This window comes from Argiope bruennichi, chromosome X1 (genome assembly GCF_947563725.1).
Source record: "Argiope bruennichi chromosome X1, qqArgBrue1.1, whole genome shotgun sequence".
Taxonomy (NCBI): Eukaryota; Metazoa; Arthropoda; class Arachnida; order Araneae; family Araneidae; genus Argiope; species Argiope bruennichi.
Genome location: NC_079162.1, coordinates 28,242,381 through 28,254,562, shown reverse-complemented (window position 1 = coordinate 28,254,562; position 12,182 = coordinate 28,242,381). Strand labels below are relative to the sequence as shown.

Sequence of the window (12,182 nt, the reverse complement as noted above, 5' to 3'; positions counted from 1 at the left end):
TAATCCAATAGTTTAATTGACTGAATTTAATGGTTCAGTTTTACATTTTCGAAAAATTTAGATTACAAAAATTTGAAGTGATGTATAACTAAATAAGTGACAAACTCATTCCCCTCCTCCCCCCTGCATTACATTTTTTTCTTTCGATTTATTCGAAGTGAACCGATTTTTCTAAACATCATGTGATAAATATAGCTGCATTTATCACGTGATATACAATTATCATCTCATAATAAATGCAGTTACTCATAACTTCTAACATCTATCTGCTCGTTGTCTTAGGATTTACTGTACTGTGACATAATATCCTTTTCCTCCTTCTTCATACAGAAGTACATTCTGCTTATTTAATGTACTTTGGCGTACATTAAATAATCATAAGTTGACTTCATTTTCACTTATATGTGAGATTTTGTAATTATATTGAATTTTGTTGAAGCTGTGATTTCATATATTACAACGAATAGACTAGTTAAATTTAGATTATCATGGCATCAAAAAATCTATTTATATGCTTGTAGTAAATAAATTTTTATTGGAAAATCTATTAATAGGTTTGTGGTATATAAATTACTATTATCTTCCCCTCCTTTGTTTCCTAACTCTGAAAGGAGATAAGCAATTACTAATTATTTTGAATAAAGAATTTAATCAAATAAAACTTTAAGATAAGGAAGAATTCACAGTCAACGATATAGCCATGGACTTTCCCCCATTTTTTATCGATATTTTTTATTGATAGTGATTAAGAAATTTTCTTATTAGATTTGCAATATAATTGTTCTGAATAAAGTAATGAAAAGCAGTAGTTCCAAATATCTTCCGGGAGTAAAATCCGCCATTTATACAATCTTATCACTTTTATGCTATTAATGTCTTTTTCGTGGTGATGATAAACAGAAAAATAAAAGACCATTCATGCAATGACGCATAAATAATTTCAAGTTATGCATCTATATAGGAGTGAAAAGTATTTCAAATCAAACTAACTAGTATTTAATATTATTCTTTCAAAACCTCACATGATTTTAAATATAATAATAGATTGTGTTTTATATTCATCGTTTCTTTTTTGTCTTTCGAAAAAATGAAAATATGGGGGGGGATGAAAATAAGATTTTTACAGCTTTGGATTATGAGACGGATGTGGAACAAATTTCAGATGGATAGAAAATTTAATATCGTAAAAATCACTCTTCGGGGATGTAACATATATAAAGCACTTATTACATCTTCTGTCCAAAATTGAATTCTGACTATCGTTCTTCTGTGCCGTGGTCAGACGTGCTACAGATAGTATCTCCCAGACACATACTTCCTTTCACAAATCATCACGAAGCTCGCTTTCGACCTTCTTTTGGATGATCTATCTCTGGAACAAATCATATCTGTCCATTTTTCTTTCTGTGTCTCAAATTGATATCGTATAATTTTTGATGAATACATTTCGAATAAGTTCACAGAAGCATAGCTAACTGAAAAAAAATATTTGATGAAAATTCGTGAGTTCCTGGATACGATTTCAAGCATCTTGAACATAGCTTCCTTTATTAACTCAAGATATCAATACAGATACGGGCGAATAATTCTCGCGCTTTATATAGTAAAAATGAAAATAGTAAAAAAAGAAAGAAAAAATTCCGAGGTATTTTATTTTAAAATAAAGGTTATTACAGGCCATTGTTTTTTCTAATCCAGATTTAAAATTAAATTTATTCGGGATATCAGTACTCATGCGATTCAATGATTCTCACGCCTTATATGGAGAAAATAAATAAGAGTTGAAAAAACTGATGTACCAGGAAACAGCGAGGTTCTCAGACTAAATCACAGTAAACATAAACAATTTTTAGTTTTTAATTTCTATACTGAATGAAAATGCTTAGGAAGCAAAAATAAAATTATTTAGAAGAAATAATCTCAAAACTTCGATGCTGTGATTAATCGTGTTTCAAACAAATGTTTCACAACAACAATTTACATGAAAAACATGTTTATTGAAGTTACTATAAATGGCAAAAGATGTGTAGTATTATTATCTCATATTAATGGATAACATTTTATTCCATTAGAGTTTGAACGGAATGACTATTCTGTGTTAATGCTTAATTTTTTAAAAATTCTATTCCGGAAAAAAAGACCTTGAAAAATTCTATTAAATCAAAACATTTCATATCTATAATGCTTTTTTTCCGCTGAAACATATTAAATAAGAATGAAAAAGTCTATTCATTCACGGTTTGGCATTAATTAGATAGTAGACGTTACCTAACTCAAATTTCAAGGAAACCTCTAACCTGTTTTTGTGTTAACGTTTCCAGGCACGGATGTATTCGAGAGAACAAGAGAAAATAAAAATAAAACTGAATTCTATACCAAACCAGAAGTCCACTTTATTGAATTTAGTCGTTAACAATCGTGACTTAACCCTTAAGCAAAAACATACTGTCTAACACTGCTTAAACTATTAAATAAAAAAGGAATTTTCTTTGGGAAAATGTTTTGTTGCTTATCTTCGTCTCGTAAAATGCTACTTTAAACTATTAGGATATGTAATCAATTCATATGCAGTAATTACTAATAAAGTCTTAATTCTTTTGAAAATGGACCACAAAGGAAATATGAATGGATAATAAAATAATCGTGCATTTTAAAACTTTATTCCCTCACAGAACACCATATACTAATTATTTAATATTACTCATGTTTCTTTCTCATCGAATAAAACGGCATAATAACCGTAAAAAATAAGTTCATTTTATTTCAACAAGATTTATTAGTGCATGTTTCACCAATCTGGAGTCCAGCAAATGGAAAAAAGAAATAGGTTGCACAAAAATAGTTAATCAAAATTATCGTGGAAAAGAAAAATTCTTTTATCCAATTTAATTTCAATATTAAAGCTGTAAACAATTACATCCTGGAGGTTTTTAATGTCATAACCATAACCATAAATGAGATACCTCCGCCGTGCAGACGCATCCAGAGTAATCTGAATGACGGCATTTAATCGGACACTGAGAGGGTCACAAAATACACCCCCCATTACAGAGCAGCCTATATATATCACCCCCCCCCCTACTTAAAGGGTACGACCCACCATTTTTTAATATTTAATTTTAGTTTTTAATGGATTTTGAGAGTTTTTTAGTCGAAAAATCAATCACTTGCATCCATCAAACTTTCTTTATTGAAAGTAGGGGGAACAAAATATATAATTATGCCACAACAAAGTAGTCATTCTCAATGAAATTGTCATAAGAAATATTCTCTTTCAAACGCAATAGACAACAATTTCAAACAATCGTACTTTCGCAACAATGTTCCCTGATTTTATACTGGTTCTATAGCGTTATATATCTTCTCTTCGACTAAGTTTGAAACTTCGTTATAAAAACTGTCTTATCAATCAGTAATTAATGACAGAAAGTTTATCCTGTATCTTTTCCCAATTATTTAATTGTGATCTGAGTTCCATTTAATTGAAGTAATCTCATGCAGAGTAATGAAGCATAGTTATTGGAACTCGATGTCATTTTGTAATTTTGCAGTATGCATTGTCAAATCAGCCATGAGCAAATACATTAATATTGGTTTTCAATGAAACTTTCAGAATCACATTCATTCATATTCTTTATCTTTATTAGGTATCTATTCGAGTCCCTAATTATTAGATCTCTATTAATTCATATCTTGAGGTTCCTGAAACAACATATTGCTCATTTTAACATTATATGAGTTAAAATCACATATTCACAGGAACAAAGAGGATTTTTTTAATGGAAACATGATTGCAGATGTGAAGCTTGAATCTTATTCACAGCAAGGTAGAAATACATTGTTGTGAATAAGATCCAGCTTTGTATTCTTTTCATGTCCGGTAAAATCAACTATTTTCGGTCTAAAATACAAGATTAGTCTATTACTGTGGATTACCATACCATAAGCAATTTAATCTCACATCCATGCAATGAAAATGTAACATAACTTCAAATATAATCAAATCCATTCACATATCATAGTTATTGCTCATCTAACATTTAAATGCACATTGTCTTACTCTGACTCCATGCCCTTTATCCTCATGCAAGATGTACAATGGTTTCAAAAATTAAAGTGGTTCAGTGTATTTCACCTGTATCTTGTGAGCTTAAATTGATTCCAACCCAACCTGAAAATTCTTCTATTAGTATAACCAGTTCTGAACATAAAATAATTTCCTTTATATGCTAACTTTTGATTACTCAATCTACTCCATCCATTACACTTTTTTTTATTCCGATTCTTATGCACAAATAGTCAAATAAAATGAAACAGAATATGCAAATAAAAAAAATCCAGGGTCATAAATGATCAATTGCTGTGATGGTTTTTTTATCTCTTTAGTCTGATATAGTTTAGAAGTTAAGAGAGTAGGATACCGATGCAGGTCCAGTCTCGTCTCTTTAGTACTGTACAAAATGATCAATTCTGTCCGCACGTAATTTCAAAATGTTAGGTTAATGCAACAAATCTCAAAAAACAAAACAAAAAAAAACTGTAATCCTGTACAGTTGTACAACACAAAACTGTAAATGTACAACAAAAAAATACTATTATTTTTTAATTATAAAATTACATTGCATCACATAATTTAAGTTTGAAATATTAAAATTTGTGTGCTCTGTTAGCTTCAAAGCTTTCAGTCTTCGCCATTGATTTCTTTTGAATTAATTAAATATTTATTATCCTATATTTCAATCAAATAATAGCATTTGACCCTAATATAAATTTTTATTTGTATTTATATACTTATTTTTATCATTCATTTATTAATTAAATATCCTTCTTTTAATAATTTTCATTAAATTTCTGCAGGAAAGAACGAGCACGGCTCTTGGGTTTGAACGGACAAATTACGGATCTAACACCAGAGACAAAAGACGTGAATCATAATACAAATTCCTCGACGGATATCTGCTCCAGTCCAGATTTCCTAGAGAATGACAAAGAAATTCCAAACGAAATCGAAAAAGAGGTAGGTCGATAACTCTTGGCTTATCACTCCGAAATTGCTTTTCTGATAAGTTACGAAAGGTCTTTTGACGTTTTATCACTTGAGTTGATGAAGCAACTGTTGTGGGGAAGGATCCTTACTACGCTTCGTTCTTAACCATGACGCAGTAGATATCGGGTGATTCGAATACTATCTGAAGTTTTCTGTTTGCTATAATGTTTAGTATTTGATATACGTTAAAAAGTATGATCAAAATACTTGAAAAAAGTGATAAGTATTGAATAATATGTTTGGTTGCAAAAAAGGTTATTGTTATTTTGTTACATCACATACAGAAGAATTTACATTTGCTATATCAAAACATTTAGAGGACGCTGAGATTAAACGATGAAAAATTATTTTATCATTTTAAATTCTAAAGAACTGATATTTCTGAAAAAAAAAAAAAAAAAAAGATGATGCAAATTTATGGATATTTATTTAATCTCTGGAAAACTTTATTTTTCTTTATCATTCTGTTTATGAATAAAAATCTCTATTACAATTCATATATAACATGATAATAATTTCAGAATTTAATACACGAAAGATGTTGCATGAAAATAAAAAAGTAAAACCGATATTCGAGCAATAAAACAATAAATAATATTTAGATAAAGCATTAATAAGAATTTATAAAACATTGATCTAACTTAACACTTCTTAAACTACGCCGTGAACCAAGTCTATGCATGATAATTTTACTTTTTTCATGCTGTTTTTTTAAGATTTGTTAATTTTTGTTACTTTTTCACCAGTTAAATTCCTAAACTTTACGATGGTTAACCCGAAACCTTTATTAATGCCTTGAAGTGCATTACTTATATCTTTAGTAGCATTTTCCTGATCTCGAAATCTTCTGTGGCTTCAAAATATTAATTTAAAATCTGAATTTTTGAGTATATTATAATAATTTGTTTATTTTTAAAATATTAAAATTGTTTTCTGATAAAGGTTGTAATCATAGCTGTAGTGCTGTTTCATTCCTAAAATAAAAGGCAAAAAAAAAAAAAAATCAATGTTTTGAACTTCGGTAATAGTTTGAAAAGATTTTAAAATTGCATTAATTATTTTTACGAAATCTCATAGTGAATCTCTGCATATTTTACTATACAGAGGATTATATTCAGTGAATAGTTACTATCGTTGGGTCATAACACAAATATGCGTTGAAAAAAATATTTTTTTACAGATGTGTATTTTTTGCTGTAAATGTAAAGTAGCCACAGAGAAAGTCAGTAGAAAGATTTTCTCAGGTGCACTCCATTCTAACAATAAAAAGTTAAGATCAGTCTAAAAGGAGTTGAATTGAATCGAGAATCAATTTCAGAGGACATGTCATTTCACTTGACAGTCACAATCATTGAATCTGAAAGGTTATATCTTCATTTTATGGACTCTCCTCAGAAATTGGAGAATCCATAAAATGAAAACTCCTCTGGAAATCTTCATTTTATGGACTCGCCTTAATTTTGATTCACAATCACAAATAACTGTAAATCTAAAGACAGAGAGTCAGATAGCAAAACTAAAATAATATCCCCATTAATCACTCACTTGGATATACAAGAATTCGCCGAAAGACTTCAGGGAAAGGAAATATAAAAACAAACAAATACGAACGTTATTCAATTTTAAGCTGTAATTATACATTATCTGCAACCGAACTCATCATGAATCTGAAGAAAAAAAAATGAATTTTAATCCTCAAACAACAAATTCTTGCATGTATCACTCTTAATGGTTTTTTTTTTTTTTTTTTTTTTCCTCCTTCTAATAGATTTTTGATGCGCACTAACTATCGCCACTTGGCATTATGAAACTGCATAGATTTCTTCCACCAATACGTGTCATGCTGTACAGTTCATTTTCTTTAAAAAAAATCAAGGATCAATGAGGTTTTTTTATTTTTTTTATTGTCATAAAAGTACTTAAATTTGAATTACATGCTTTAGTAAATCTATCGCTTCATTTCTAATGTATGAAACAGAAAGAATAACTTGAAATATTGTATCGAAAAGCAACCTGATTTTCAATAATAAATAACTACATTAGTTGAGTAGGTTTAAATGCCTTTTCACACATTTGTTCGGTATTTGCAATCATTATTTAGCATATATGCCAAAATATATGAGAAACCAATTATTCTACATTATACAGTTTCATTTCAAAAGTATGCCAAAAAATAAAACTTGGATTGCAAAGAAAACAGGGTTTGAATTATTTTTTGAACTTTGGTCTAATAACAAAACGAGATAGGTAAACTTAGTTAACCTATATTAAACTTTGGATATGAAAGTCATTTCTATACCATAAAGCGAAACAATGGGTCACTTAATTTTAAAATAAAATTTTAAGTGCATGTATAACCAGTCCATATACGGCTACAACTTTTGACCGCATATATTGAACGCCTCAAATATCTTAATTCAACTATATATCTTTAGGGCGTGATTGCTATTCTGTTTGCTAAAGTTTAATTGAATTTCATAACGGTAAAAAAAAGAACTTTTCCCATATTAAGGTATCATATATACTGTATTAAGATTTAGACAATTCATAAAAAGTCATTTCGAGCTTTCCTTCCATTGAATTTCATTTAATGCACGCCTCTATCTCTTTATTTATTTATTTTTTACATCTTCATTGAAAGCATTAATAAATTTCAAATGCTTTCTACGTTCGACTAAATATCTATTAACTGTATGAGCTTCTAAAATAGCAAATATACTTCGAACTTAATTCAAGTCCATTTGTTTCTTATTAAGAGTAGAACTTTCGAAACGTGACTAATCTCTTGAAAAGGTGTGGTTGGTTCCCTTTTTTAGACATTGATACAGGTGTGGTGTCAAAAAAAATACTTGGCATATAACTCATATTAAATAAAAAGAAATTTCAAATTATCTCCATGGCCATTTCAAATGACTATTTAATTTACTCATGCAGTTTCAAATATCTTTTGTCTATTATGCAATTATGGCGTCGATAAATATCCTTAAACGAAAAAATTTATTGTTATTTCTTGTGTAAAACTTCCATTTTAACGATAGCGACATTATAAATTATCCATTAATTTTGGTTATTACAAACATTTGTCAGCAGGAAAATGGAATAGTAAATTATTTTAACTGAAACATATCAAAGAATGTAACTTCATATACAGCTATATATTGTTGAAACAAAATATTCAATGTATATATTTTTTCAATTTTTATTATATTTAAACATCTTTTTTATAGCGATTTTTTTGTTTTCTTTTTTTTTATTTCAAAGTAAATGATTACAGCTGTTGAATGATAATAAATCAGTCGGTAAAGAAAACGTGAAAAACTCTTAAAATATAATTAAATATTATAATATTTTCAATTTATACCACAAATATCATCAGCGTATATAGAAATTTTTCTGATAATAGCATATCTTTATTTATATTTTAATTTTTAAATCATGTTTTAGATACATTTGCATAAATCCCCAAATTTTATTTTTTGATAATGTTGTGAGATCATATTCTGTCTTTGAAAATTTCTGACAAACCATTTTAATTATTTGAATACCTTATCCGCTATTATTTTTAATTTTTACATAATATCTGAATATAATATACTATATTATACACGTTTTTATTTTATTGTAGTTGGAAGATAACCTCTCAGAAAAATATTTCTTTAAAATATTATTGGGACTTTAATGTTCCAAATGTAATAAATAAAGCTATGTTACTTAAATTTATAAGCATATTCCAACAACATTCTCAGATATTTAATTACACTGATAGAACCAATTAGCACAATTTGTTATACAAGACATGTTTTTTTAACGTGCTCTTGAGATAAGATTTGTTATTCCATAATCGTGAATGTGAGTCACTGCTGTTTTACGAAATTGAAAAAATCTCAAATACCGGTTCGAAATGATTCACGATGTTTAAATTAGTTTTTGAATAATTAATATTCAGCTAACGTGTGTGAATTATTAATATTCTAGTTGAGAGCATTTTGTACATTTTTGAAAAAGAAGAAATGATCATTAAGTTCATCATGAATGTACTTTAAAAAAACTCATTCTGGATTCTGAGAACACCTAAAAATCGTTTGTTCATTGAATATTACTCACCCAATAAATAAATGAAATATTTACAAAATTTTGATCCAATTTTATAAAATACCACAATTAAATTATTTATTATCAGTGTTTTTTAAGAAATATATTACATGAGTCATTCACACAACTTTCTTTTTAAGATACTGTTCATACAGTATATCAGAAATTTATAAGCTTTATATATCTGTAGCTTTTCCACTTACAATTTTAATTTAAGAACACCAGTGTACTATAAATGTCTTTAGTTTCTAAAGCATTTCATTGAAAACTCTGAAATGTTTATCAGACTTAGAGCCAAATCAGTTAAAACTGAACAGCTCTACAGAACAACAACTGAGCAACTCCATAAAATTGCTTCCGTTCCCATTCGGCAATGATCTTCTACTTTATAATTTTGCTTTCTACTCGGAGTTTCTCTATAATACTCAGAATTTCTCTTTCATAAATCATCACAGTTGGATAAAACAAGTATTATTTTTTATTTCTTCAGGAAGGTTCCGACTTTCTCAAGCATCATGAGTTTCATGCTTAGATGTTCATTTTTTCTTATCTTAGCCATCTATGATGCACGTTATTTGTATGCTTGCACATATGTTAACTCAATCGTGGCTCAGTTGCACTCTCAGATTTTTAAATGCAAGTTCAGAAAATAAAGCAATATGTTCCTCTCAATTAATCGCTGATTAAAATTACGTATATGCTGTATCAGTTCTTTCTGGATCAGTGCCTGACTTGTCTTTCGATCATCCCATTCGCTAGCAATACACATAAGTACACCATTGCCTTTGAAATAAGCGTAGACTGAATAAAAACTGGAGGGGATCAATATAGCAAGTCTTGATAGCAGATCTTGTAGTTCTAAAATGCAGAACTAATCCAGAAAATTATATAGAATAAAATAAAAGCATTACAGTCCTTCTTTTCTTTTTAGAAAAGAGGAGCTTGAAGTATAATTTTGATACGTCTTTCATTAACTTTACAACCTCTTATTTATCTTCAACTTTGTTTACATTAAATAAAAGATTATCTCTTATCACTAATGGTATACAAAAACTGTGAATATTTCTAACACTTTCGCAAAGAAATGAATTACTACTTTTATGAAAACAGCGTTATCTCAGCGTCACTCGCCAAAATGCATGAAACAGTAGAGCCACGATTTTTCCCAATGTCCTAAGCAATAATGTTACTCATTTTACTTTTGGGAATTTACATTTTAATTGTTTTATAATATATATATATATATAATATGCCTCATTGTCTATTTGAATTGCGTGTTGCAATTCCTTATCATATAATAAATAAGCAAATAATTATCCTATCTTTATTACAGGAAATGCAGGAAATTGCGTTGAACCAAACTAGAAGACGCAGCACTCTGATCGAAGAGTGGGAACGCAGAATTCAGAACTCCGGTGTTCAAGTATGAGAAATAGTGTAATTTACATCGGCATCGACGAAAGTGAACCTCCAGATGATTTGATCACACCTACGAGATTATTTTTCCATTTAAATTTATTTTTATTAAGCTGTTTCTGTTTTGTTTTTCTTAATACTGAGGCTATAAAATGTGATTTTTAACAAAATGGTAAAAGTATATGATGCTTATTTTTTAAAAGAAAATTCATGTAATGATGAATGATTTAATGTTTATTCATTCTTGTGGTATCATGGAAATAGCTATTCAAATCGAAATAAATGTTTTGTTTCAACATTTGTGATATCTTTTTTGTTGATATTGTTATTTTCTAAAACAACAGATATTGAGCAACTTTTTTTTACTCTTTGACTCAGAACTTTAATGCATGAAAAACTGTAAATATTTAATTTTTAGTGAACAGATTTAATAATCTACTTAATACGAAGTGTAAACATAAACAACATGCCTGGAATAGAATTTGTTTTACAGAATTATGTAAAAAGTAATTATGGTCTTTCACTATGTCTTCACATTCGACAATTCTGTTATAAATTTATGAAGAAGGCAGTAATTTTTTTAAATAATAATTTTCTTATGTCTCAGTTATTAAGCTGTATGAATCCTTGCTGGTTTTAATTTCATCACACACATGAAAATACTCTATGAAGGGAGTAATTGAACACCTTCTGGATTATAGGGATATTTAATTTTGTGGAAACAAATATTTTTTTTCCAAACCAATAGAGAATATCAGTATAAGATTTAGTTAAAAACACTTGACAATATTCTTTTTGAAAACAGACTCTGAAAAAATAAGTACGTTTTATCTCTTTCAAACCAACAAAGAACTTCAGTATTAGTGTTTAATCAAAAACTTTTGACCATTGTCTTGTATATGATAAGACTGTTTAAAAAAAGGAGTAATATTAGGTGGAGTAAAAAGGTACCAGCTTTTGATTTTTGTACTGTTGTAATATATAAAAATGTTCAGTGCATTTTACTCTTTAAACTGGTATATAAAACTTTATGAAATTAATCTCTTCTTTAAATACAAAAATAGTTTTCGGAGTAAATGAGTATATTCTCAGTAATATTTAGAAATAGTAAAGAGCAAAAGATAATAATTTTAGCTGATGTGTTGTTTTTGTGTTAATTAAAAATATTTACTTGCTAATTTCATGGTTATTTTTTTTAATTTAACACTTTTATTGCAAGTGAAAGTGACTCTGATCTCTGTCTCTACAGTAGACTGCCTGAGAGAGTTTCAGATACTATCAATTTATTTGCATAGAGGAAATGAATAAATCTGATAAATATCCTATTAGTTACTTTGTGTTATTACACATAATTGTGTTTTTGCATTAGCATATAAGATCATCTGGTATGAATATATTTTTCACAGAAGGCATTCCTATTTGCTTGTTTTACTCCTTTAATTTGTTTCACAATAATAAATTTCCATTGATTTAAAACTACTCATTATATTTGAAGCTGTTATTTTGTGATAGATTTCATTTAACAGTTCAGGAAAATCAACCTTTTTCATATTTTCTTTTCCTTCAGTTTGCCCACTGCCATTTTCCATGAGTTTCTCTCTCTCGATCTTTATACATCTACTCACAT

General features: G+C 28.3%; 1 protein-coding gene across 1 annotated transcript in view; it reads left to right on the top strand.

Moving 5' to 3' along the window:
* The window catches only part of LOC129959492 (uncharacterized), a 50,486-nt gene extending 39,635 nt beyond the window's left edge, over nucleotides 1–10,851 (top strand). Inside the window, exons 3-4 of the mRNA XM_056072346.1 lie at nucleotides 4,858–5,017; nucleotides 10,473–10,851. Coding sequence (XP_055928321.1) covers nucleotides 4,858–5,017; nucleotides 10,473–10,568 — 256 coding nt within the window. The 3' untranslated portion in view covers nucleotides 10,569–10,851. The remainder of the gene's footprint in view (nucleotides 1–4,857; nucleotides 5,018–10,472) is intronic.
* Nucleotides 10,852–12,182: the final 1,331 nt, after the last annotated feature.